Source organism: Lasioglossum baleicum, chromosome 1 (genome assembly GCF_051020765.1).
Source record: "Lasioglossum baleicum chromosome 1, iyLasBale1, whole genome shotgun sequence".
NCBI classification, from domain to species: domain Eukaryota; kingdom Metazoa; phylum Arthropoda; class Insecta; order Hymenoptera; family Halictidae; genus Lasioglossum; species Lasioglossum baleicum.
The window spans coordinates 18,298,435-18,325,976 of NC_134929.1; the positions used below are offsets into that span (position 1 = coordinate 18,298,435).

Sequence of the window (27,542 nt, forward strand, 5' to 3'; positions counted from 1 at the left end):
TCAAGTTGAAATAAAATGTCAGCCTTCTGTTTTGACATTCGTGAAGGGGTTACAACACACTTTTGCTACATTTTCCACAAATTACTTCTACGTCGTCCAAAGAAATGAACGTTTGAACCTGTAAAAAATGTACCCATCGTATACGATCAATTTTAATCGGTGAGAAAATTAACGAACCATGTATAGGACTTCTAGACGCCACCGCTAGATCCTCGAAGCGTCGCCTCGCGTTTCCGGAAGTCGATAACGAAAATGGCGGTGAAAAGTGACAGTGCGATCGATGCGGAGACCAAAATAAACCGAGGAAGACATGCCAGAGACTTTTCGAAGAGAGAAACTAAAGACAGATATATCTAACAGGATCATCGAAGAGAAGGAAGACAAAAGAAGAAAGGAAACAATAAGAGAGAGGGGAGAGAGAGAGAGAGGAAAAGATATCACAGGCGGCAGGAAGTCGATAAAGAGACGGTGTCCGGAAGAGATCGAGGATGATCGACGACTATATCTGCGAGAATGATCCAGGTCCGCGTGCGCTCGTGCGACACGTGAACGCGCACGTACACGGTTTAATTATCACTGTTTCATTGCGCAGGAGAAACGGCTGCTACAGAAATGTGTGTTCAGGCAATAAAGTGGAGCTTTTTCAACCTGACCGTGACTCGAGGAAATTCTCTATTCCGTCTCCTCTCCGGTCTCGCGATCTCGGTTTACGTGGCATGCATCCGATTCTCCAACCCTCGAATTCACTTTACGTTTCTCTGGTCGATTATTTCTTTCTCGAGTTCCTTCTTTCCGTTCGAGCGTCTCTTCTCGATCCTCCCGTGGATCCGTGCGGCGGTCGACATGATTTTTTTCGGAACGCTTTCTCCTCGGATGGGAGCGTCAAGCGAAATCTTACCAACTAGATTTTCGTTCCTTCTCTGCGATCTTTTCTTTTCCGGGTGCTCCTTCGTGTCGACTACGTCTCGATCGATCGAGAAGTCGAGATCTTCCACCGAGAAAAACCTTTCCCGTGATCTTTTCGTTTCCGGAAGCTCTTCTCCGTCAGCGGGAAGAGGAACGTCGATTTCCGTGCGAGTCGATCGAGTCTCGATCAATCGAGAGGGAATCCGAACGAGCTCGTCGTCCGACGTTCGTCGTCGTCGTCGGCGGCGATCACGAATGTGTACGACGAACGATCCGATGATCCATGTCACGCGATCGTTCGCGAGAGCTCGTGTAACCCACCGTACTCTCTCTCTCTCTCCTTTCTCTCTCTTTCTCTCTCTCTCTCTCTCTCTTTCTCTTTCTCGAACAAGGAGTGCATGCTGTAGGCTTTTTTCTGGTCTTGATTAGTGGCGTTTAGCTTTCAGTGAATAACAATGACGATCACGAAGCCCGGAATCGATTGTAACCCGGTAGATGTGGGCGACTGGCCTCGAGCAATGGATTTTAACAGACAGATAGAAGAATTTTTCCGATCGAAGCACGATTGAAGAAGCTTCGCGAACTTTCGAAGCCTTCGCCATTGCTCGCCGGCCAGAAGTCCCGTAAAGCTTGATTGACACGCTCGATAACGTATCTAGAAGACTTGTCACCGTTTGCATGCCACGTGTACTACCTTCTTCACACGTAATGTATTTTTTCAAAGGCCGTTTGCAAAAGAACCGTGTACTCTATTATATACCGTGTTCTCTCTCACGTTCTCTCTGTGTCGTTTTCCTGCTCTCTGTCGGCTCTTGTCATTCGCTGCTGCTAATCGCGATCGTTCTGCCTACCCCCACCGTCCATCGATCACTGATCGATCGATACCGAAGATCTACTACGGAAGACAGAGGGAAACCAGTCGGCGCGGTGTCTCCTCGTAGATCGTTTCGTGTTACGGGATAGATTAAATCGGTGTGACACACACGCATGGGACTGAAGATCACTGTTGTTTTGCGTTATTATGTCGTTTTTACCACGTTTTTTGTTGTACTGTCGTGCTGAACGGAAGAAATTGTTGTTAGAGGTCGGATTGAATTCCGACGTAAATATCCGATGATCGTCTTTGATCGTACCAAATTTTTCTACGCTGTCTGAACGCTTGCCACGGGTTCAATTGACAGTTCGGATAGATTCGTTTTAGTCTGCAGCTTTCTGTTACGGCGAGAATCATTGGCAAAGTGTTGAATATTGTAACCGGTTGTTTTGTTGAAAGAGGACACTCAACTATTTAGGGGCTGGTTCTTAAAAAAAGCAATTAATCCAGGCTCTAGAATGATCCATTCATTTGTGCAATTTCACTTTTGGAGGAACGTAGGTTCCTGTAGAAATATTTGTGCATAGTGTCTGACCATTGCTAGTCTATTCTACTTATCGCAGTCGATTTCTCACACAGTGAACTTTGTGGTAAATTTTCGACCAGGTTGATCGTATACTTGTTCCTTCCGTATTAAAAGTTTTATACTTACTCAATTTCTTTCCTCAATAAGAGAATCGTGATTGCAAATAATTCAACGCGCGCAATCTAGAAATTGTATTTCTCCTGAATTTCTACGTGCCATGGAATGTTCTTATTTATCAAATTTAATTATTAAATGAAGAGTCGGTATTTTATTCCTTTTATATATAAAATTTGGCGTTTCTTCTAAAGAATTTCTATTTCTCTCTTAAAATAAGGGATTAATATATGACGAAGGATGCATGTGACGTTCACGCGTGTCAAATTCGTAAGAATATTCATAAAGATCGCAAACCAGAAAGCTTCAGACTGATTTAAACGAGGGTGAACGAGCAGCCGGCTCGAACGATCGATCCGCATTGAATCTCAGGAGGCGTTTAGGCACGAAAGCCGGTTAGATCGCACGAAATCATTCACGAGCGAGACACCGTCGGCTCCATATCCGTCGGGAAAGGTCAAGAACGCCGGAAACCGCACAAAACCGACACCGAATCGCCACGAAGACGAGACAAGGCCTTGAGGAACTGAACAGGATCGTCGACAGGGATCATTTTCAATGACGACTGCCCGTGCAGAAAAGCTGGTGGCAAACAATCAATGGGAGAAAGATTGGATACATATGTCAGAGAGACTGGAAGAGCGGTTGATCGACTATCAAAATCCGAAGAGAATGATCTGGAGGACTCGCATGTCGCAAGGACGCGGACGATTCGTGGCTAGGAGAGAGATCATCATCGGAGCGCGGCTGGATCGCATCGTCGACGTGGAATCGATCGCAGAAAACGGAGAAAGGTCGGAATCCCCCTAGTGTCGAATGCTAAAACAAAAAAATATATATATATACAAACATAAGAAACACACATATAAATGAGACATATATATTTAAAGGAAAGATGAAAAGATATATACGAATCTCGCCTGTGCTAGCTTTTAGTTTTCTAGGGTTTCCTCTGTCCGGTGGTAAAAGCATGAGGTATTCTTCGTACGTAATAATTCGTATGATTTGATTAATTTTTAGCGTAACGATTACTACCATTAACTCACCGCTGTGCCTACGTATACTACCTTTTACGTTCCTTGTTACACCCTGAACTCATATATCTCTTTCTTTCTCTCTCTCTCTCTCTCTCTCTTTCTCTTTCTCTCTCTCTCTCTTTCTTTCTCTCTCTCTATTTCTCCTGACTTCGATTAATCGATTAATATGACCGGACGTTTGTACCTTGCGCGGCGCACACTGCTCGCAACACCACCAACAGTCTCTTGAAAGCACCTGTCTCGTTTGTTTCACACGTATCATTCTCTGTTCGGATGAATAACTATGGCTGCAGAACGCAAATTATCGTTTAATAATCTTGTGACACTTAACTCGCCGCTGGGCTCGGATCGAGCGGGCTATTCGCTGTCGAGTGGAACGATTCGGACGCTTTTCCTTCGATTTTCAACGATCTTTGGGAAAATTGTTCACTTTTGGAAAGGAGACACGTCACTGAAATGCTTAAATTGTTCTCAAGACGTCATTTTATATAAAGATTTTAGAATTTGTGCATTTATCAAATGTTGATCGACTCGATCACGTGCTCGTATCCAGACTGAAATCGTTGGATTAATTTTTTCAGAACGGTTTCACAAAAGCATTAAATATTTCAAGAACAAATTTGTTCTTTCTTTTAATTCTGTTTCAAGTTTAAAGTTCTGGTGCTAGTTAAAAGTTTGTGCAAAAGGGGAGTGTCCAAATCGATTTCTGCTCGATCTCAGCCAACACGGTATTTCACATTCGAATCGAGGGGTAGTTGCTCGCCGATTCGTTTAACCGATTGCCAACGATTAATACCGTTCACTGTGGTTAAACAATAGTTGTATTAACGATCACCTGTCGACGGTGTGCTCGCCACTCCCACACACGTATGTATTAATCGATTCCTGATTCTCGCCTGACTTCTCCACCCCTCCGATCCTAGTAAATGAATTTTTTATTCTCTATGCACCCTCCACTCGAACTATATTCCCTCTCGGAAAATACTTTTCCCATGAATCCTCCCCATCTGTCACTTTCCCCTTCGTATCTCATCCGTATATATATATATACATACATACAATGTATAGATTTCTTTTTTTTTAAATTGTTACTATTACATATATACATATATTATATATATATATACATATATGTGTGTGTATATATATATGTATATATATAATAATCACGGTAATGCGCCACATATTCACTGGTTGATGACTGTCTCGTTGACAAAGGCCCGTACCTTGCCTGTGGTTGTGCTTGGTTGTGGTTGGAAAGCGGTTTTGGGAGAGAATTTTTTACTTGCTTCTTTTTTTAATAATTATTACCTTTTTTAATTTGCACGTCTCATGTCGTGGCCTTGGCTTGCCTTCATATGAGATTCACCTGTGAATACATGTGTATATATATACATCATCTCAATAATGTATATGTATATGTATATATATATTTATAGACAGAATATATTGTACACCTTCTTCTATATATACATATACGTATCTCAGAAACATATATACATACATATATCTGTGATCTTGAACATGCCAAACGATATACGTATGTATCCTATGCACGATCTTGATAATTAACCAAACAAGAGTTTTAGCAGAAAACAAACTCGAGAAGAAACACAGAGAAAACGGAGAAGATCCCTTGGTCTCTTCTTTCTTTTCTTTTTTTTCCCTGTTCTTTTTTTTTTGTATCGTTATTCTCTTCTAATATTTTTCCGCGAGAACGATGTATGGATACGTACGCTATATATACACATATATATAGATATATATATATATATACTATATATATATGTATATATATACATATAGTATGTACTACTATTATATACTTATAATTTTCACGTGTTATGGTAGTCCGTCCTGGCAGTCGTGCAGAGTTACTGCAGTCGCTCGCGAAAATACTCGAAACTCCCCTTTCGCGATGTTCTGCACGCGAAACGGGTACGCTGATTTCACACAACACGGTGGCCATAGCAAGAGGAAGGTTCTAGAATGGTGTCAGTGAAATTACAAAATGATCCAACCACGTGCAAAAAGTTTACATACCGTTTACAGAGAGTATACAGCATTTGTAACACATTTTACAAACGTATTCGAACTCTGGAAATTCAATATTGCTTATATACTAACTACAATAAATTGTAGACACTGTGTACGTCATTGAATCGTCTTCAAATTTTACTGATGCTATCTCGAGACCTCCTTCTAGCAATAGATCCGCTAAATTCTTTCACATGATCAAAGGATTGTCAATTTCTACTTCTGCAACGATTCGAATACTTTGGCGAGCAATTATGCATATTTTCGTTCTTGCACCTACGTACACGTACCAGAGCTGACAGTAGTGTGTATTTCAGAAACGATTCTTGCGTTTCCTAGTGTATCTTACACGTACGTTTCTCCTTGCTCCCCCATAGAGTCTTTCTCATATTTTTGTTTTCGTTGCTGATTTTGTTCACGTTTTTATTTTTATTATTTATCCCCGGCGCGGCTCAATCTTTTTCTCTCGTTTTTTCCCGGCTCTCTATCGGCTCGTGCCTCGTTCGTACGGCGTTTCAGAGACACTAACGAGGGCGAGAAACAGAGAGAGAGAGAGAGAGAGAATGAAGAGCTGCGCCGAGCAAATTGCTCGCGTTTTCAAAAGCACTCGCGAGGAAGAACGTGTTCTAACGAGGGAAGAGAGAACGCTTCCTTTCATTGGCTCTTTCTCTTCCAGTTTATCGTTGTCCCCTTCTGACCTTCTACGTTTTTATTTCTTGCCGATCTCGTTCCATCGGGGGGACGTTATCCTCTCGTTAATTTACGCGTTTCTCTCTCTCTCTCTCTCTCTCTCTCTCGCGGCGATAATACCCCCGCGTGTTCTCTGTCGCTCGATTCCGTTCTTTCATTTTATTATTTTCCGTGATATCGGTACAATACCGGCTGCCACGTCGGTCTGACAAGCCCCGACATATCAAGTCGTCTTCTCCCTTCCCTCTCGTTCGTCTCGGCTCTCCACGAGAGTTCTGATTATTATTATTATTATAATTATTATCGTACAGTCACGATATGATCGTTGTTTAATACTTTTTCACGTTTCGTTTCTTTGTCTATTCTTCTAGTTCGATCTGTTTTTTAGTTCTCCTTTTTCTACTTCTTTATATATATATACGTACATATATACATATACATCTATATATATATATATATATATATTCTATTTTTTTTTTTGGAACTGTTGTCATTGACATTAATGTTATTGGATCGTGGCACGGTGTGTTAGTTGGCGAGAGACATGACAATAATTTTTTGGCCGGGCGAAGGTTGCTGCATGCTCGACAAGCGCCGCCTTTGATTTAGTGGTAACTAATTAATTCTCGTATGTCACTCCCCACCCCACCCCCTCAAACCCCTTCAAACCCACGAGAACCAACCCCCCACCGCCATATTCGGGCCAACGTCGGGCTCGCGATCGATTTTCACCCCCCAATGGGGTTTGATACAAGCCGTGTTCCCTCCTAGCCGATCGCGCGCGGAATTCGAGAGACCTACCGGAATTCCCGAAAATACGCGGAGATCAAATTTCTTTTTCTCTTCTCCCCGGAACCCGGGTTCCGAGCGACGACGAATATAACGAGAGATACTCCGTCCGTCAGCGATCCTCGCCGCGATAGAGAGATCAAGGCCCCTCCCCCTCTGGATTATTCGTTTTCTAATTTCGACGAATACGCTCTTTTTTGTAACGAATATCGTACTGCAAAATTCAATTTCCGGTACGTCCGGTCGCCATTGCGCGCTGGATTGCGGATGCGAAAGCGCCTAACTGTTCTACCGAATTTTGGAAAAACGCTTCGGGCAACTTGCACTTTGAAATGTTTAAATCGATAGGCTCTTTGTAGACTTTTGTTTTCTAGAGAATTGTGCAGTTTAATTTTGATGTTCTTTTAAAGGTTACACTTTCCTCGGAACTTTGAGCTGCTAACAGAACATCGTTCTTTTTTCGAAGCATTTATTAGAGGCACTGTAAAGCCTTTGTAAAATCGTCAGAGTTCATTAATGGTTTTAGAAACTTCAGATTCGTGGACCTTGCCTGCTTCAAATATTTTTATAAAACGATCCAATCATTTAGAAAGTTTATTAAGTCATCGTGTTTGATCAGGAGACCGAGGAAAGTGATTTTTGAAACTGTTTTCACTTTAAATATTTTAAATTTGCATTGGATTCGCAATCCAGTAGTATAGAAACTGCGGCTCAGAAATTCCAAGCAGAAATTCAGTCAACAAAAATAATTGTCCACCTCGTCCATCGCAAAATTAAATGTTTCTAAATTCGAGCAAGTTTCCAGTACCGTGACTGAATTAAAAATGACAATTCCGCGAGCATGATCGCGATTGATCGCGAACCCAGAAAATCGAGCGGCCCGGCGCGGCGCGGCGCGGAATCATTCGCAAGACAGACACGAGTTACACGCGCGTACACACGTATAACGTTCACCTTTTCTTACTGGTTGTTTAGCAGCCTGGCATTCACTAATTAGTCTCAGTGCGTAGCCTTAATTAGTTACCGCTGAGCGTGCAAGCACCGCCACCAATTAGTAGTCGCCCTCGAAAAGGGCGAGCTTGTTCTTTTCCTTCGAAAGCTCGACGGATGAATCCTATTCTGCTTGGAGCGGACAGGAAGGAACGGAAACACACGACATTTACTTTCTTCTACTTCTTCTTCTTCTACTTCTCTATTTCGTCGTTTTCTTTCACTTTCTTTTTGTTTATTTATTCTTCGTTGTGTATCCTTTATCGAAGCGAGGAGAGAGCAATTCGCGCAACCGTGAAAAGAGGGAAGGATCTCTATGCTATCTCGTTTCCGTAAATGTTAATGAGACGCTGTTGAACGGATAAACGTCACGCGAAATGGTCTTCCGGTTCCATTAGGGACGAATTTATCGAACATATAAAATCTCATTTGTGCTATCCGTTTAGTATAAATGGTTATAGTACGATATTTCATATTTTAATCATTCTAATTGTTGATAGTATAAAGTGGTTTAGACAAGGATACGGTTTGATGCCTCTTGTGCAGGCATTGAAGTCTCCTAACCGCACTCATCACTAGATAATACGTTCACAGACATGTTCCTTACACTTCAGTGCGAACTAAGTAAACTACTATTTTATTTGTGAACAGATACTGTCCTCAATGATCACCATAATTCACTGTCGATGAAACAGACAGATTTGATTTATTTGAAAGCACTTTGACCATTTCTTTCAGCAAAGTAGTCAAGTCTGTAGAAAGCTGAAGCACAAAACTAAGGTATGGGAGAATCATAATGATGATTGTTCATCTACGAAAAATATTGAAAAATCACTGGTCGCTACACAATTTTAACAAATGTTTATAGATACTTTACAATACTTTTCTCTTTTGTTTATTCGAAACGTTAGGCTCTAAAATGTAAGTGGAGGATGGAAGCAGCAAGAAAGTTTTCAGTTTGCGCTGGGTGCATCAGGGTTGGGCAAAGAAAAAACGACAGGGCGGGTAAACAGCCTAATAATAAAGCAAGTTAATAACCAAAGCGGTGTATACGCACGCATGCACGGAAAATAAACCATGCACCGGGACGCGATCGATCGATTGTTAGCCGAGGATGATATCGCGCTACGTATCAGCCCCTGGGAACTCGATTGTGTGATGTTCTCGCGATTAATTGATCGTTTCGGCAGGTAGTGGTTGTTTTTCAAAAACCGTGGAACCGTAGAAGCTCACTTTGGTCACCTACTCTGTATACATATATACTAATATATGCATCTATCTTTTTGCGTAATATTCACGTTGCTCGGTGTACAAGGTGTTGCAAAATTGGTGATCGTTTCAGAAAAATTGTCTCTACAATTTATAATGGCAAATTCATTACTGTAATTTTCTAACTAATTTTAATTTAGTACTTTATCTTGCACGGATTATAGCAATTATCTGCAACGTATTTGTTTTCGTTGAGATACAAAAATTGTTTAGATTAATATTCAATGTCGTATATACAATTTTTACTGAATGATTTTTGTTTGGGATTGCCCATTGATCCAAGAATGTACATTCACGTCAGCAGTAAACGACTGCTCCTTTTGTTGCACCTTATACATATACATACTAGTATCCTTTTCTGAATGGCTTTCATAAAGAACTATTACAATATACAGTTAAGAGCAAAACTGAACACTTTAAATAGGAATATCTTTTTTATGAATGGACGAAACGACTTCAATTTCTCTGTATGACTAGATGAATTAGTTTAGTAAATGACTTCTAAAAAGTATGTCGATTTGGTCGGAATTGTGAAAAACAATACTAAAAATTGATTTTCACGACTTTTTCAGCTGGGCCAATAACGAAAATTTAAAAGATGTGTTTGATCAACTTGTATAAATTATATACGCTCCGAAAATTTCATTGAAATTGGTTAATTGGTTTACGAGTTATAAACGAAAAAGTGGTAAAAAGGCCGAGAATCTTTAAAAATTGCAGTTTTTACCACTATCGATCGTTTATAACTCGTAAACAAATTAACCAATTTCAATGAAATTTTCGGAGCGTATATGATACAAGTTGACCAAACACATCCGTTAAATTTTCGTGATTGGTCCAGCTAAAAAAGTCGCAAAAATCAATTTCTACTATTGTTTTTCACAAATATTTTTTAGACGTAATTTACTAAACTAATTCATCTAGCCTTACAGACAAATTGAAGTCGTTTTTTTCGTACGATCAGTTTTGCTCCTAACTGTACATGTACGTATGTTATTACTGTTACTTCTGGAACGAATCGTTTCTTAGTGCATGGATTATGGACCGATGCAAACAGAAAATTCAATTGATTCATCGGTATCTCGTCACTAACACCCTCAACCCTCCCGTAAAGGTTTCTCTGAACCCCTGTCCTTGCTGGTCGAGGACGAGCCCTTTCTCGCCGTTGCGGCAGACCGAAATTGCCGGACTGTCCGACGATTACCATCAACCCTCAGTATAGTTGATGCGACTCTCGTAATTGCCTTACGAGGAGTACGTAATCCACGAACACTCGCGCGTACACACAGACACAGTTTCAATCACAGTTTGCTTTACTCGTGGCTCGCATCTCCACTTGCCAGCCAGTGGTTTACATCCGCGTCTCTCGATGTGTGCTCTGTCGCTGGTTTTCTCTTGACCAACCCCAACCCAACGGCGTGTTCCAACCCCTTTTCATCGTGCCATTCACCCCATCGAGGCGATTCATCGTTGTCGAGGATCACGGTTCGCCTCTGGCCAGCATAGAAATCACCTTCTACATCACTTTCGGTGATCATTAGCCCGGGGATCTTCTTGCAAATTCATACTTTCCGAAACTGGTTCGCACGGTGAATGGTAAATCGTTTCTTTCACTGAACGGTTTACTGCGAACTGGAGCGTGCACCAACCTCGACATCAATTCAGTAATGGCCGAAACAAGTGTTGACTCTAGAACCACTTCGATCCTTTCCGGAATCATCTTCGCTCGTGAGAAAGTGTCCAAAAGACTTGAGCAGTCAGCAATCCTTGATCTGCTCAAAGGGACAGTTCTAATTAAAAATCAATAGTCGAACTGTATGGTCAGCAATTTAAATCGAGTCAATTTAGCAAAGTTCCACGCAATTCAAAAATCTTGGTAATGGCCGAAACAAGTGTTGACTCTAGAACCACTTCGATCCTTTCCGGAATCATCTTCGCTCGTGAGAAAGTGTCCAAAAGACTTGAGCAGTCAGCAATCCTTGATCTGCTCAAAGGGACAGTTCTAATTAAAAATCAATAGTCGAACTGTATGGTCAGCAATTTAAATCGAGTCAATTTAGCACACAATTCCACGCAATTTAAAAATCTTGGTAACGGCCGAAACAAGTGTTGACTCTAGAATCACTTCGACCCTTTCCGGGATCATCTTCGCTTGTCAAACAGTGTCCAAGAGACTTGAACAGTCAGCATTCCTTGATCTGCTCAAAGCGACAGTCCTAATTAAAAATCAATCGTGGAACTGTATGGTCAGCAATTTAAATCGAGTCTATTCTCGAGGGCCCGGTTGATCACGCGAAAATTTCAAGCGTGGCGCAAAGCTTGCTTTCTGCACCTCGCAGATTCTCGTCGCTCAGCTTTAATTTGACTTAATGACGCCTGAAGGAGCCACGGATCGCGTGATTGCATTAGGCGGGTCGGGAAGGGGCGTGCGGAAGCTTAAAGTGGAGGTAAATCCGTCGCGGAAAAATGGTTTCGCGGGGAAGCTTCCGGGGGAAATTGGTTTCTAGGCTGTCGGACGAATAAATTCGCGGCCGTTCCGTTGTATCGACTTATTCGCGGAGGGTTGCGCGCGGGGGTGGCGATAATGAGCAGAGCCGACGATGCCGAAGGGGTGCGGTATGCGAGAGAGCTGGGGCCAAGAATCGCGCAAATGGAGAAACAGTGTCGCGGTGGAACTGGTTTCGAATCGAAAGGGAAACGGGGGTGGGATCGGGGAGAAGAAACACACCCCTAGCTGAAAGTATATTTGCGAATGCAGTCGAATATGTTTGGAAAAGTTTTTCGCTGATGACGGAGGCAAATACGCTTAATAATGAAACTCGCCTCGTGCTAAGACAATATTAATATAACTCTTCCATAATATTTCGTCAATTACGAATAATTCTTTCAACAGTGATGCTTACGATGTTGATTGAACATTGTCTTCATAAGTAAATAAAGTTACTGAATTTTTCCAGAGTTATCAGGAACATCGTACAGCATACGGTACTTCATACAAAATATTTCCCTTAAAGCGTGAAAGAAGTCCACTCACCGTCGTCTACAATTTTCGAGAGCATCAGAATTTCGGAAACCGTTTCGGCATCGAAATGTTTGCCTACTCGAAGCTCCTCGAGAATGACTTAAAAAGAACTCGGACATTTTCGAGCGGTCAGGCTGGTCCAAGACGAAACGATACGAAATAATCGATAAACACCGGGGTCGAAGGAAGTCGGCGCGATGGTAACGAAAGCGTTTATTCGGGGGACAATGCGACGAGATGGAAACACAGTGGATGGAGAACAGAGAGGTTCCAGAAAGAGAATGAGAAAGAGGGATGGGACTGCTGGAGGCGAGAGGAAAAACTTAAGCGGCTAACTGAGAAGAAAAAGGAAGACAGTGGAAAGGGACTGGGACGCGAACGCGTACTCGGAAAGATGGAAAGAGATGTAGCCGAGTCTCGAGGGGGTTGGAACGTGGGGGTGGAAGCTGCTAGAGGGGTGAGAAGAGGGTTGAGAAGCAGACCTAACCCCAGGGAGAAAGCAAGAGGAGAAAAAAAGACCAGGAGCTGGAGGAAGAAAATTCAAAAGAAAGTGACGGCGGGAAAAGGAGAGAAAGGGAGAGGGTGATAGAACGAGAAGGTGAGAGAAGGATAGAGAGATAGAGAGAAGGGGTTGTAGACGGGGGTCCAGGGGTGGATGCTGGCAGCGGCGTTTATTGATCGCTCGCAGCTACCCTGCCAACCCCTCTTCCACCCGCTAACTGCCAGCCAGCCCATCGTCGATGGAGTCTCTCACCCTATGCAAGGCTCGTGCAGCCTCGCCGCTCTGCGCGAACCCTAGAATAGAATTCAATCGTATTAATTACTCTCGGTATCGCGGACCGACGATGACTCTCGACAAGCGCAAACCAAAGCGCCCCCTCTGGACCCCATCGATCCACAGCCGTCTCGCGGACATCATAGACTACACGATTCAAGGTTACGAGACGACGACACTCAACCCTCAAGGCTTTTCAACCGTTTCCCGGAGAGACTCGATGCTTCCGAGGACCGAGAGCCATACGGGGATGAGGTTTCAATGGAGAGTTGGTGGAGACTCGGATATGACGCCTGAGGTGCCTGGGAACTGCTGGAAAATTCTCAAAAATCCAATGAACCCTCCACAAATGAAGTTGCGCATAGTCTCGCAATGTGTCTTTTCAATGATTGTTTTCATGGAGATTTTCTCTAATATTGAAATTTGTTTCACGGGCACCTGTGATATCTAAAAAGTACTTGATTCTTTTTTACTGTAACTTTTGATTCTTCTGAACAATGAAATACGAATAGGGACTGATTACAGAGCTACTGACTTCGATCAGGTACCTGTTAAACCTCGGACATACCTGTATATTTAAAAATATTTAACCAAAAACCATTCAATGTTAAAAACATTGTGAATACAGTCCACTCAGTATTGTACGAGTTCGAATTAGCTGTGACACCTAGCTCCCTTACTAGAGTCTGAAATAACTAGTAACAGTGGTAGTATTCCCCGAGAACATTCGCAGCCATTTGTCGAAGGAGGTTGAATTGGATTTTTTGGGACTCCGGAAGTAAACCCAGTCACTGAGGGAACGTCTGGGTATTCTGTAAAAGTTAAACGACGCTGGCTTCGCCCGGTAATTCGAAGATTTGAAGCGTTTGAAGCAGCGAAGATAGGGCGATTAACGGAATTGAATGGAGTCTTTGGAGACACGCCGTTCAGGGGAAGAAGCTTTAATGGCTTTCAGTGATTCGAGTCACTGCAGATACTATTACTCTTGTAAACAATGGAAAATTGAATGCCGGGGACACATATATATATATCTCAGAACAATTGGCACGTTGAGCTGCTCGACGATTGGAAGCCTCGATTTAAGGGATGAAATGAAAACCTTGAAGTCTCGTTAGCCAAGGAAGACACTCGAATAAATTCGAGAAATTGCAGAACAATTCAAGCGACGTAGGAATTGTTCAATTTGAATACGGATGGGTTGAAATCTCATTGGTCACAAGAAACCGCTCGAATGAATTAAACGAATTCGCAACGAAAAACGAACCCAACGTACAAATTACTGAAACAATTTCTTCCCGCAATGGTGCCAGTGTTTCCAGGAACCACGACGCTTTCTCTTCGAGGCGAAGTGATTCTAGTCGGCAATAAATTAGCGAGACACGTTCAGTTAATCACAGAAAGGGCGAACGAATTTACGCAAGCGTCGCGTCGTCGGCGACGGCTGCAGAATTAATCGAGTGCTCAGCCGTTCGTCTATTATTCAGAGATCAGTTTCCCTTTCGGCCTGGCAAAACAGATTTCCCGCGAGCATTTTCGTTTTGTAATTCGTTTCGCGCACGAACAAAAGGGGCTCGGTCGAATCTGTCGCGTCTCGCTCCACCCTTCTTCATTCGAGCACCAAACCTAATAACAAATTGAACACGCCCGTCATTTGCATAATTAATTGTGACTCGATTCAGCCCTGTTAATTATTCCGTGTAATCGCGGGCTCGCCGTTGACCGCGTATAAAGCTGCGATAGTAATTTCATCTGTTCACCGCCGCCGCCGCCGCTGTTTTCGTTCGATGGAAAGTGGCCGGATTGCTGGCGCATAATGTAACAGCGTGGAAGATGCTGCACACTACTTTGAATATTTATTGCGACGCTTGAATATTCACTCCGCCGGGTAGCGAACCTGAGAATTATGCGGCTTATTTGCGCCGCCGACCATTTTCTTCGTACCCTTTTTTTTTATTTGACAAAATATCGCCGGTCTTGTTGGCCTATTCAGTTTCTCAGGGAAGCTCAACTCACCGAGTTCAATTTTCAAATTGAATCCGCTGCGATGTCTTCGTCGCGAGTCTGACTCGTTATTATGCGAGACGGATTTCCGAAGAATTTCGGTACTGTTCATTGTTTTAACTTTTGTGCTAGCATTCGGTTAAATCATTTTATAGCCGGTATTACTGTACTTTCGGCACAGACTTTTAAGTATCTTCTTGAAGCTGCAATTCATTTAGAACCTCTCGTCGGAGGGAGAGGGTATAAGGATTCGTAGGAAAGTTCCGGTGGAAAGACAAACAAGGGAGAAGAACGAGAAATCTGCCACACCCCCTGGTTAACGCGTTAATAACGTCGGCCGGTGGAGTTGATTAAAATCGACGTGCACCCCCTCTCCCTGATCTTCGCATACTTTCTCCGAGTATCGTCGATGATCCAGACATTCTCGTTCGCCCGAAATCCCGCTGATAAATTCAGCAGGGGACGGTGAACGAGTTCGTCGAGTGGTTTCCCCGGCAGCCTCGTTTTATAGCAGACGGTGTATTATTGTGAGCGATTGATATGATCGAATAGATGATTCGACGATCCGAGTTATTCAGGCTTTGGATTGGTCGGAATTATCATCGATGCTGCTGTTACGGGTTTATGTTTTACAGCTGCGAACCGGAAATCGCTCTTCATAGCGTGTGTTATAAGAGATGTGGCCCTTAAATTCATAATTATAACGATAATTAGGATATTAGTAGCAGAGTTGTGCTAATTCAATTACACAATTGAATTACATTGTATTTCAAATACGTCGTAACTGAATTACATAATTCAAACCTTTCAATTAATTCAACTATTAAGCATTTTACTCAGATGTGTAATTGAAATACAATATAATTAAAATACTGCTTCCCAAATTATAGCCCAGAATTTTGAAGAATGCGATATATTTTTATGTTTTTCTTTCATATATCGTCCTCCTTCATAATACGTAACGCTATTTTATAATTGTACTCCAATTGCAATTACGAATTACATTCTAATTTAATTGAATGAAGATCTGAATTATAAATTACGATATGACTGAATTACAATGTAATTCAAGTACTTTGTAATTATAATTCCTCGGGTAATTCAATTGTAATTCTGCACAACTCTGATTAGTGGACGATTCTGTCTAGCAATTTTTAAGGAACTAAACAAATTTTATGTACAAACAGCGAAATTTATTGTAGAGTCTTTATGCAATGTGTAGTAGTGACCAGTGAATGAGTAGACGATGTTTACAATTAGTTCAAAATAGTTTTTAGGTCATCATTAAACAGCTATTAACAAATCGAAATCTGCAGAGGGCAGTATCTGTTCTACCTAATGAACAAACGAGATTAACTAACAGAATAGTGATTTATTGGGTACGATATAATTCGATCGAGATCCCACAATCCTCCCGAAAGCGTTTCGCGATAAAAAGTGAAATCAGGTGCCCGAGGGAATGCGTCGGTTTTACAGCGCCATTGAATCAATGAACAATTACAGTGGTGATTAGCGGACGGGTCACGTGACCGGACAATATCGCACGGAATAATTGAACGCCGTGCCAGATCGAGTCAATTAACGATCCAATTAATAATCGATCCATTCTCGCGCGAGAATCGCTGGAATTTTAATCACAAAAAGCTGGGCTCCGGGTAAAAAGCTCAGCTCTCTCTCTCTCTCTCTTTCACTCCGTTTAAAAGTAGCGAGAAATGAGCGAAGTAAATAAAAATCGTCCGATAATTGCGACTCGCCAGAGTACGCGTGGACGGGGAAATCCGTAGGCGCGGTTAAAACTCGATTAGTCCACCGTTTATCGAGTATCGAAGTCGAAGTTACGCAAATAAACTGGACAATCGAGGAAACGGGGATTCGCGCGTGAAAATTGATCGTCTGGTGGTCGAAAAAATTGAAAGTTCGTCGCGGTTCGTTATCGACTCTCGAACGTGGAGGAAATCTGAGACCGACTGGATTGTTTCCGAATTGTCCGGGGTGGTTTCTCGATCGAAGTTTCATGTCGCGGCTCGTTTAGATCGGATTCAGCGAGCATGGGTGTGAACGGTGAAAAATGCGGCCACGAAATTAGCAATTAAGCTAGAGGACGGTGGATTTGATAAATCCGTATCGAAATATCGCTCCTAACGAACCGGAAGGCCGGATATAGGACGAGGATGGTTCCAGCCGGGGCTTTGCATGAAATTTGAATACGCGCCGGTGTTTAATCCGTTTCGATATTCGGTTACGCTGTTTCTCGTGTTACTCGTCTGTGATTCACCGACGAAAACCGACCGAACGGTGTTCGGTTCCTTCATTAACCTGTTAACCGGCTGACTTTTTTATCCGCGGCTGTCGCGTCGATAAACAAAATTGCAATCAAGGGAGGAATCCTTTTTCAACCCTGTAGTGGTCGCGTGACCGACAATCGTGTCCTTTGAGAACAAAGTGCTTCGAACTAAAAATTTCACAACGAATACTGTTTCAATCTTCTATGAAACCTTTTACATAAACATTAAAGGCTTTAAAACTTGCCAATTAACATAAAAATGAATTTGGAAAATACTACAGGTATTCCATAATTTTTCTTATATTTTGTCAGAGTACCACTAGAATTTTAAAGAGAATTTTCAAATACATTTGGAACTTTACGAACGAGTTAACTCGTTTTCAGATCTTCCATAGAAATATTTGACAGATCGATTAAGTTCCAGCCACGAATAAAAACTGGAAGGAGAAACGTAACGTGAAAAAGAATCGACAGCCATAGAACAGCGTCGGCTGTTCGAATGGAAGCATTTCGATGAAATTAATAAACCCATAAGCTCGCTAACTGACACCAGGAACGCCAGAATCGTAACAGGTCCTGCAAGATCGTGCGTGATCGTGAGTTTTTATCCTTCAACGTGACGAAAAACTAATCAAACATTTTATAGATTCGAATGTTGCATCTCCGATAAAAATTCACGATTGATTGTACTATTTGTACAAGATTGTACAATCGCTGGCGACGGACTGCCATTTTCCTCGATCACCGCCGTAGATCATTCTCGTAAAAAAAGAATCGTGTGTCTTGCGCAATTCTTACCTGTGCAACTTGCTAGTTGATCGATAAAAGTTGTAAATCGTTCTCGGCTCGGGGTCATGGGAGCGACGTAGATTTAGTTTTTTTGTGGGGGGAGAGAGGGCGATCGACGGCGGTGTGAAAAAAGAGGATTGATGCGGACGCGACGCGAACGACATGATCGTTTAAGTCGACGGCCGATGTGACAAGCTAACAATTTCTGACAAAAACAGGATACAGGTTGCCGGCCATGCCGTGGAGCTGGCTGGGAGCAGCGGCACCATCGGCAGCTGCAGCTGCAGCGGTAGCCGCAGCCGCGGTCACACCATCCCCTGCAGCTGCACCCCTCGTACTTGCACCTAGGGCGGCAGCGAGACGAAGGTACAGAGACTTCTCATAATCCCAGCCGGAAAGTTGACAGCGAGATTTAACGAAACCAGCACGATATACTGTCCCATTTCCATACACCTTTCAACCATCTTCAACCTTACTCAAACTTCCACACCCCCGTAGATACTCGTTTTCAAGTATCGAGAGAAAACAGTGTCTCTGGAAACCATCTCTTTGGTCGGAGAACGTTCAAGACGCTTCAGAAAATTATTCACTACTTCAAAATTCACTTCAAAGAACTCTTGTGTCCGGTAAAAATGTTTTTCTAAGAGCAGGATTAAGAGGACTTTCAAGAATGTTTCTTCTTGGTAGTAGATACAGTTAATTAACCCTTGCACGTGCCTCTGAAAACCATCTCTTTGGTCGGAGAACGTTAAAGATGCTTCAGAAAATTATTCACTACTTCAAAATTCACTTCGAAGAGCTTTTGTGTCCGGTAAAAATGTTTTTGGAAATTGCTTTTTTCCAAGGGCAGGGTTAACAGGAATTTCAAGAATGTTTCTTCTTGGTAGTAGATACAGTTAATTAACCCTTGCACGTGTCTCTGAGAAGCATTTCTTTGGTCGGAGAACGTTAAAGAATATTCTCTCTCACGCACACGTCTGAGTAAATTGTTTTCTAGCAATGTTCAACTATCTGATTGAAGTTTATTAGAACAACCAGACACTTTAATGATCCTGGAAACATTTCCAGCAAAATTGAGACACGAGAAATGCTGAAAAATTCGGAAATGCTGGGTTGACAGAGTCGGTTGCATAGAATCGACCAGAAAGAGTGCCTCCATCAGGCTGTCCGCGATAGGACGGAATAATCCACTTTCTCGCGAACCACGGAGCAAGATAATTGTTCAAATAAGGAGTCTAGACGAGGAGACACTTCTTCTCTCGGCACACAGACCGGCGAAAGCCAGTCGAAATTAAGAGATTGCCTCGAGGACGAGTCCCTAAAACGGGCTCCACTTTTCGAACTCTGAACATGTTCGTACACGTACTGATCAGCGTTTCCACAATTCCTCTCTGTGACTATCGGACAGTATCGGAAGTCGAACGGAAAAAAAAACCGAAAATCTTTAATCGAACAAATCTCGCGACTGTTCGGAAACGTCGAACGCAAGCGTTCTCTCTATTGTCTCGCGCAAGGTCTCGCGAAAACGATTTGGCCGCGGTTCAGTGAACTGTCCGAGATGCTTTTGGCAACGGAATCATGGTCCACAATTAAAGAGGCAATCTCTCGCAGAGACCGTTCCCCTAGATCTCTTCCAATCTCTCCTTTTGATCTTCTTCTTCTACTTCTTCGGCCTTGTTTTCCCCTGGAAACATGTTTTCTCCGCGTTCAACGAGAACGATCTGATCACACAGCGACGGAGGGATCTCTTCGATCTTGAAACGAGACACCGAAAGGGAAAAACAACAGACCGATGCAACGGTGCAATTTTTTCGTCTTTATTCCCTTTCGCTATTTTTCTCTCTGTCTTCCTCTATTTCTCTCTCTCTCTCTCTCTCTCTCTCTCTCTCTCTGCCTTTCTATGTGTTCTCCAACCCTGTGTTGTATTCCACCCACACACCCACGCCGCACTCACCCTTCTCTCTGGGGCACACGTTATCGATGTTCCTTTTTCACATAATTAGCGACACCCACACGCCATTTAGGGCGACGCGAAGACGATCGATCTGTGGCCGAAAGCTATAATCGTTTATTTTTATTTCTGCGCTCGAAAACCGCGAGCCGAAAACGTTTCAGTTGAACGCTAATGGGTTCGAAGATACGCCAAGTCGATTTTCTACCCTATGCTTTAGGATTCCGTGACTGTGTTCAATTTGCAATTAATTTTAGGTTTATTAAGGGTTAGTTAAAAGCGAAAAGGCCTGTATTATTTTAAACAGCTTCTCGGCAGGAGAAAAACTACGTATTTCTGTTTGCCCTTTTCTTTGACGTGACATTATCCATGATTGCATCAACTATAATTGGTCATTAGTGAACTGCAGATTGTGTGCATTTAGGATTATAATGTTTAAATGGAATGCAAAACAGTAATAACGTCAAACGATTTCTACTTCAATCTATTAAAACCATTTTTAAAAAAGTTAATGTTTGTCAGCGTCTTTTTTTAAATTACATCTGATCGCGTAAACAATTTACATTAGTTCATTAATTAAATTCGTATCTTGTCGAATCTCTTTCGGTCAGGAACGTTTCGAACGTCACAAGATTATCAGTGGACAATCGATTTCATTACAATTTAATCATTACCAGATGTAAATAAATAAACAGTCCAATATTCGAAATGAAATGCTCGTAATTATTAAATGAAATATCTTCATAACGTATCGGATTTGATATGATAAGAGAACGGTTGAATTTAGCGAAGCTCAATATTCCATTTGTTCCTTTTCAATCGGAATATTCAATTTTAATCTTCCATAGACGAGAATGTTATTAATTCCCGGAGAATATCGTCGACGAGATCTTCGGGGATCTCTATTCGATGGAAAACAGAATTCGCGCGTTTCCATTGTCAAACGTTCGTGCTCGCGATGAAACTGATTTTCCTAAGCCTGAAATTGCGGCGGGTCGATCAATTAATTATCGTTAATTGGGGGCACGCGACGCTCGTGGAACTCGATGAAAGGCGGACGTGTCCTGAGTTTCGGATCAGGCTCATTTCGACACCGCGAACTCGATCATGGAATCCAACACAGCCACGGGAAACGAAATCGTTGTTGCTGTCGTGCGAAAGATTAAAATTTCATTCACGATCCATCAAAAAATAATACGAAATTAAACTGCAGTTCCCGTTTCGCTGCACCTCCGAATTAGTCGAGTATCAAATAAAAGTCGCTGTTAAGTGAACGCTTTTTAACGTTTTAATTAGCACGCTTTCTAACGTTTTAATTGGCACGTTTGTTCACGAGCTCGTCAAGATCCTCTTATTCTTTTCAAGCTATCGACACTCTTAAGATAAAACACATAGAATTCAACAGGGTTAAGAAATAATTGAACTGTTCCTATTACCATTACAAACTGTATATTTTTCTTTTTCTTTTTCTTATCGAGAAGAAATAATCATTGCTTGTTTAATAATCTTGCTTGTCCAAGTGACTTTGGGTTTTATTTTGGAGAAGACGTATTGTCTAGTTTGACGATCAATGTCTTAACGAGTAATTGTTTCCTTTAACTTTCGAGAGCTTTGGACCACAGATCATAGTACCTAAGTACCGTCGCCTAACACTCACCATCCTGTAAGACCCCACGTGTTTGGAATGTGCCTGCTGTAAATGCATCACGCTGTTAGTCTTGTTCTTTCCGCACCCTTTGAAACTCGGCGCCGACATCCGGCGCGGCGGATATCCCGAACATCCCTAAAAGAGGATTGTCAACGTCCGCGCGGCCTAACCCACCCACGTGCGACCACTTTGCACGGTAGTTGACTGTTTACCACTCCCGTTGTTGTTGCTGATTGTTGTTGTTACTGTTGCTCGTTGTACCCAGTTCTCTCTAGCCTAACCAGAGTATGCTTCTTCGTACTAATCGCCGGCGGGTCGTCTGTGCCTTGAAGAGACTCAAGTCATCGTCGAACAATCACAAACTGAACCGATCAAACAATTTAATACTTTCTCTCGAACGGCAGAATTGGCCTCGTACAGTATTCTCGTACTGTAGCAAAAGCAAAAAAAAAGAAATCTCTTTGATCGAAAGTGATCTTCTCTGCGAGCGAAAGAGTAGAAAATGGAGGTTGCTTGATCTCTTCGAGACAGACGTGGATCCGCGCGAGTGCAATCGGGAGAACGATCGAGAACGATCGACGCTCGATCGCCGAGGACAAAAGGTAGGCACAGAAACCATCAGTTTTTATTGCTCGGGATCGATCGGATCGATCGGGACACAAGCGCGACGTCTTTGGAGGCGTCTTCGGAGAGCCGATCTTCTCCTAATTGTTGCTCGAACAATCGCCACGGGACGAGAAAGCTTCCGCCCTTTTACGAGGGATCTTCGATGGACTCCGAGAAACTCGTGGCCATTCGATAGCTCCCTCCTCTTCTTCTTCTTCTCGATGCTCTTCCGAAACCGGAAGATCATTCCGGTCGGTCGTTCGCACGCAGTTCAATCGGAATAACGAACGCTGCGGTCGCTTTCAATCTGTGTTTGCAATTCAACCTAATGGTACGCCTTTTTGACGGCACTAGACACTCGGATTTATTGCTGGAAACGTTTAGGCTAATACAATTGATTATATACAAGTGTGTTCTGTAACTTTAGGACCTAGTTCTTCGTACCTGAAGACTGGTGCCATCCTAATTAGAAGCAGAAGAGTCTGTTTAAGATGATCTACGTCAGAGACAGTCGAAAGTTATCTCCTCCAGCTTCAGCGACCAGTTCATATCTAAAAACTACTTCCACCCTGATGAGCCTTCTTCGTTCTACGTTCTTTCTCTCAGTATCCCTGGAGATAGCATACTTGCTTCCTCGGAAAGCCATCTCCTATCATTAATCTTCCCCTTTCTCTCTCTCTCTGAATCCGCGGACAGCAAGAGTCTCCCTTTCTGTTAATCTGCCGACAGTAGATTTGTATCCTTGACGAGGCAACACTGTGTCATCTCTAATGAAATTGGAATTGCAACTGGATCTCCCTCAATTTGAGGACGTCTTAGCTGGCATCGGATCGTTTCGTTCGACAGCAGACTTCCTGTTTAGAAAGATACTGTATAGAAACTCCCCAGAACAGTGAATCGATTTATTTTCCCACTTTTCCTTTCGTTCTATTAATCTACAGCAGTCACGACTGATCCAGAGCTGATTTAGAACAGGTCTACGCAGATCTGTTCCCCGTTAAATTGTCTTGATCGGAATTCAGGCTTCCATTGTCGAAATCGTTGTCTCTTTATTCCCAGCTTCTTCGTCCCCAGGTTAGAATTGTAGTACAGTCAAGTACACCAACGAGCAAGGGAGCAACATTCCGAAGAGAACGCAAGCTAACACTATGAGCAAAGGCGAGTCGACAAAGAACTCTCTGCACTTCCGCAAATTTCCGTGCGTCCTCGGCTGTTGTCTCGCAGGTCGTTCCACCAAGTCGTCACAGAACCTGACAGTGAAATCCCTCACCGTCGGCGAAGACTCTGCGATAGTTTCCGGGGACGGATCGACTGCCAAAACGAAATCATACGTTGGCGAATTCGATTCCTCTTCATTCTCAGCATTTCCGCTAATTCTCTCGGCAGATGAGTCTCCTGTCGGAGTGTCATCTTTTTCTTGATGCTTCTTACCACTTCCTTTAAACATTCTGTACCATTTTCTATGTGGATTAAATTTCTTACATAGTACCGTTTGCCAAAAGTGTCGCTCTATAGATTTGTTTGCTTCGAGAGATCTGTTTACTTCAACATCGTACCGTTCGACTATTGAAGCCAGTCCAACTTGGACCAGTTTCTTACACTTCGCTGAAACGGGTCGTCGACCTCTTCTTTCAGTTCAGCGAACTTGTTTTAGCAGTGGGGAGGCACTTTAACTTGGTCGGCTTTCTGCAAACAACGAAATGTCATCCGTGATCAGAGATGGTAACAACCAGTCAAACTTCCTCCTGAAACAATCAGTTGTGCGATACAAGTCTGAATTTATTGAACGTAATTACGTTCGTCGTTCCAAAGAGATTCCCCAACAAGTTCTACCCCGAGTTATCCACTGTTCACTCAGCCAGCCTTGATCTTTTCATTGAAGTTTTCAAAAATACCAATCGAGGGCAGGTAACATAACTGTTGTAACCAGAAAGAAAAAGGTCATAGAATAACAAGTATTTCATCGACTAAAATCGTATTGGTTACAAATAAGGATTATGGGTAACCGAAAATTATTTCTTTTGTTCGTAAATGTTATCGATGAGAGAAATTCATCTCGATCACTTATAACAGTTATCAATGAGGGAACTTTATTTAGGTCGCTCATAACAGTTGTCGATGAGAGGAATTTATTTCGATTGTTAATAACAGTTATTCGATGAGTAAAATTGATTTCGATCGCTCATAACAGTTATTAATGAGAGAAGTTCATTTCGATCGCTCATAACTAGACTGCGGATTTTCTGCATTTATCACAAAAATGGACATGTACAATTTAAAACAGTGGCCGTGTTAAAAATATTTAAGAACATCAATGTATTAGTTTCAGCTTAATAGGATAATTAAAAGAAGAATATAATTTTTATTTGACTCCTGTGTCCTGAAATGCAAAGATCCGCAGCTCACTCATAACAGTAATTGATGAAGGGAATTTGTAATAATAACTTATTAAATAGTACAACTTTCTCAAATGGTAGACGAAATTTCACAAATTTTTTATTCGTAAAAGTAATTGCTACAATCTATATTTAATGTGACAAACAGATTTTGTGTTGTCCGTACTAACTTAATAACTGTTATGAGCGATCGAAATAAATTTCCCTCATCGATAACTGTTATGAGGACAATTTTTTGACACCAATAACTGTTATCTGTAACCAAAACTTATAAAAATCGATATTTTTTAATCATTTTGTGCTTCGAATTTTTTTCTTTATATTTTGTGGAGATCATCTTAAATTTTTATCAATGATTCTTATCGTAGAAAATTTTAGAATGCATAACTGTTATTTTTGGTCCCTGATCAAGGGTTAAATTGGTGAAATGGCTCAGGGAGAACATGTTTAGAACCACTTGTTCCAAGTCTCAGAAACGGTCCTCGTCTCGTCGCCGTCGACTCGTGCAAATCTAGTATGTGAAAAGGCCGCAGCTCCCAGACCAGCGAAACGACCTTGGACCGAGGACCACTCACCTTGAAGATAGCAAAGGTAGGCTTGCATTGGCATGTGTGTTTGTGTGTTGTTACAGCCGCAGCACTAAGAGGAGTCGCCATCCAGAGAGGCCGAGTGAGCGCTGCGAGGGCAGCCTTTCCGACGAGCGCAGCTGCGCTTGCACTTGCCAGAAATCCAGGGCCGCTTGCAGCTGCAGCCGCGGCCACGGCCCTGCATCCCTTCGCACCTGCGTAAGTAGACCTCCTATAGACTCCTCGAGGTCACCTGTGTCGCCTTGTCACTTGAGAAACACCTCGAATTTAACGAAACGCTTCGAAACGCGAGGGTCACTCGACAGCGCGCTGGGAAAAATCACCAAAAAATCGTACATCTTCTTTATCAGCGGATTGCGGATTTTTTAATGCATTTCTTATTAGAGTTCACTGTCTAGGATCAATTACAAATAATTTGGTGTAACTAAACAGCTGACAAGGAGAGATCATAGTGGTGTTGTCTGGTAATGAATTTTCTGGGTATCATAAAATTAAATGTTAATTATCTTGATGGATAAGGACCAGACTGCGGATTTTGTGTGCATTTATAGTAAAATTGAGAAGATGGAGTTCAAACTTGTTGAAGAATTTTAAAAAATCAGCATGTCAAGATATGATTTCTTCTCTATTCAAATCATTAACCCCTTGCCTTACAATATCGCGTCTGACTGGTGATGAAGATTCTGATCAGATTCTAATAAAAGTGTATGTCAATCATCTCCTATAACCACGAAATAAAATTCTATTTTGGTTTTATTAATGTACACCTGTTGGAGAAAATATATAGTGGGTGTACAAAGTATTCGTACACCTTTTAAAAACTATTAACTTTTTTATAATTGTACCAAACGACCTGATTTTTTATAATCAATTTAAAATATTAATTTAAAATAATAAAAATAAAATTTATAATATACGTTTTGTAGATCTATGTTAGTTATACAAATACTGAAAATTTCATCGAAATCGATTAACATGCACACGAGCTACAAGCCTAATGTTCCATTTTTAATGTCTAAAAATGGTAAAAATCGTAGTTGTACACGACTTTTGATCAGTTTCTGCTTAAAATCCACAGAATCGTACATCTTCCGATGCGTGTCGTTTTTTCAAACATTTTTTCTAACATATATCTACAAAACATATATTTTAAATTTTCATTAAGGGCCCAAATAAAAAAGTTTTAAAAAATGCCTTTTTTATTTTTGCATGTAACCTTGTAAATTATAATTTTTGGAAAATCATTTCGTGAACCAATGCTTCTAATTGATTATAAAAAATCTGGACGTTTGGTACAATTATAAAAAAGTTATTCTGTTTCAAAAAAGTATACGAATACTTTGTACACCCACTGTACGCATACGAAATTACGATCTACAGTAAAAGTTCTAATCAATGAAACCGTTCTTGCAATCAACGCAGACAATTTTTATTTTGCATAAAGATCCGTAGTCATTAGACTTATCTTGAAGTCTAATTATATTTATATCAATTGATATTCATTATATTAAAATGTATATTTTTTATAATTAAGTCATTATACTCATTATTAAATGAGTATTGTCAAAAACGCTCCGGTACGGGTCAGCTTATTTTTGTTCTACATTTACCAGAAAAAGTTTCATTAAAATCGACGACTCCATCAGTGTGGTCTCTCCTGCTATTTAATTGAGTCACTAACCTTTCTTATTTGTTTGCACCAAACAAAACGAAGGTTGGTTAATTCGCACGGAGAAATTCGCAGTCCGTGCACTGTGCGGGATAGTCGGTTTCGGGTTGGCCGGGTCTGTCGTGAAAAATTCGGACAATTTGCCGGTGGCGGAGTGGCTCGAGAATCATCGGGCGTCATCGAAACCCAGCACGCGTCAAGTAACCCACGCGATGCACGTGCCTCGGCTCGTTAGAGCGCGCCTGTCGAAACCACTGCACCCGCATGCACCGATTCTAGTGCATCCGAACCTTTGTGCATCTGAACTCGCACGAGCACCCTCTTTTCCCCCGCTTTCCCAGAGAGAACAAACGTAATTGCAAGTCCCAATCGCGATCCCGACCCTCTTCCAACTACCGAGGATCGCTATCCTCTTCCTGAAATCGCAATTTCGCGACCGGTGAACCACGAAGAATGGCGAATCCGAGGGACTCGGTTCGTTAGGGTTAGAATCGCGCGGATTTCGATATGAAATTCTGCCGGCAAAACGTCACTCTTCTTCTTTTTATTCATTCACTTCTTTGCAAATGTCTGAACGTTTTG

At 41.9% G+C, this 27,542-nt stretch overlaps 1 protein-coding gene across 1 annotated transcript in view; it reads left to right on the forward strand.

Moving 5' to 3' along the window:
• Positions 1-27,542, forward strand: part of LOC143208601 (RNA binding protein fox-1 homolog 2) — a 214,967-nt gene that overhangs the window by 162,327 nt on the left and 25,098 nt on the right. Inside the window, exon 8 of the mRNA XM_076423128.1 lies at positions 25,336-25,489. Coding sequence (XP_076279243.1) covers positions 25,336-25,489 — 154 coding nt within the window. The remainder of the gene's footprint in view (positions 1-25,335; positions 25,490-27,542) is intronic.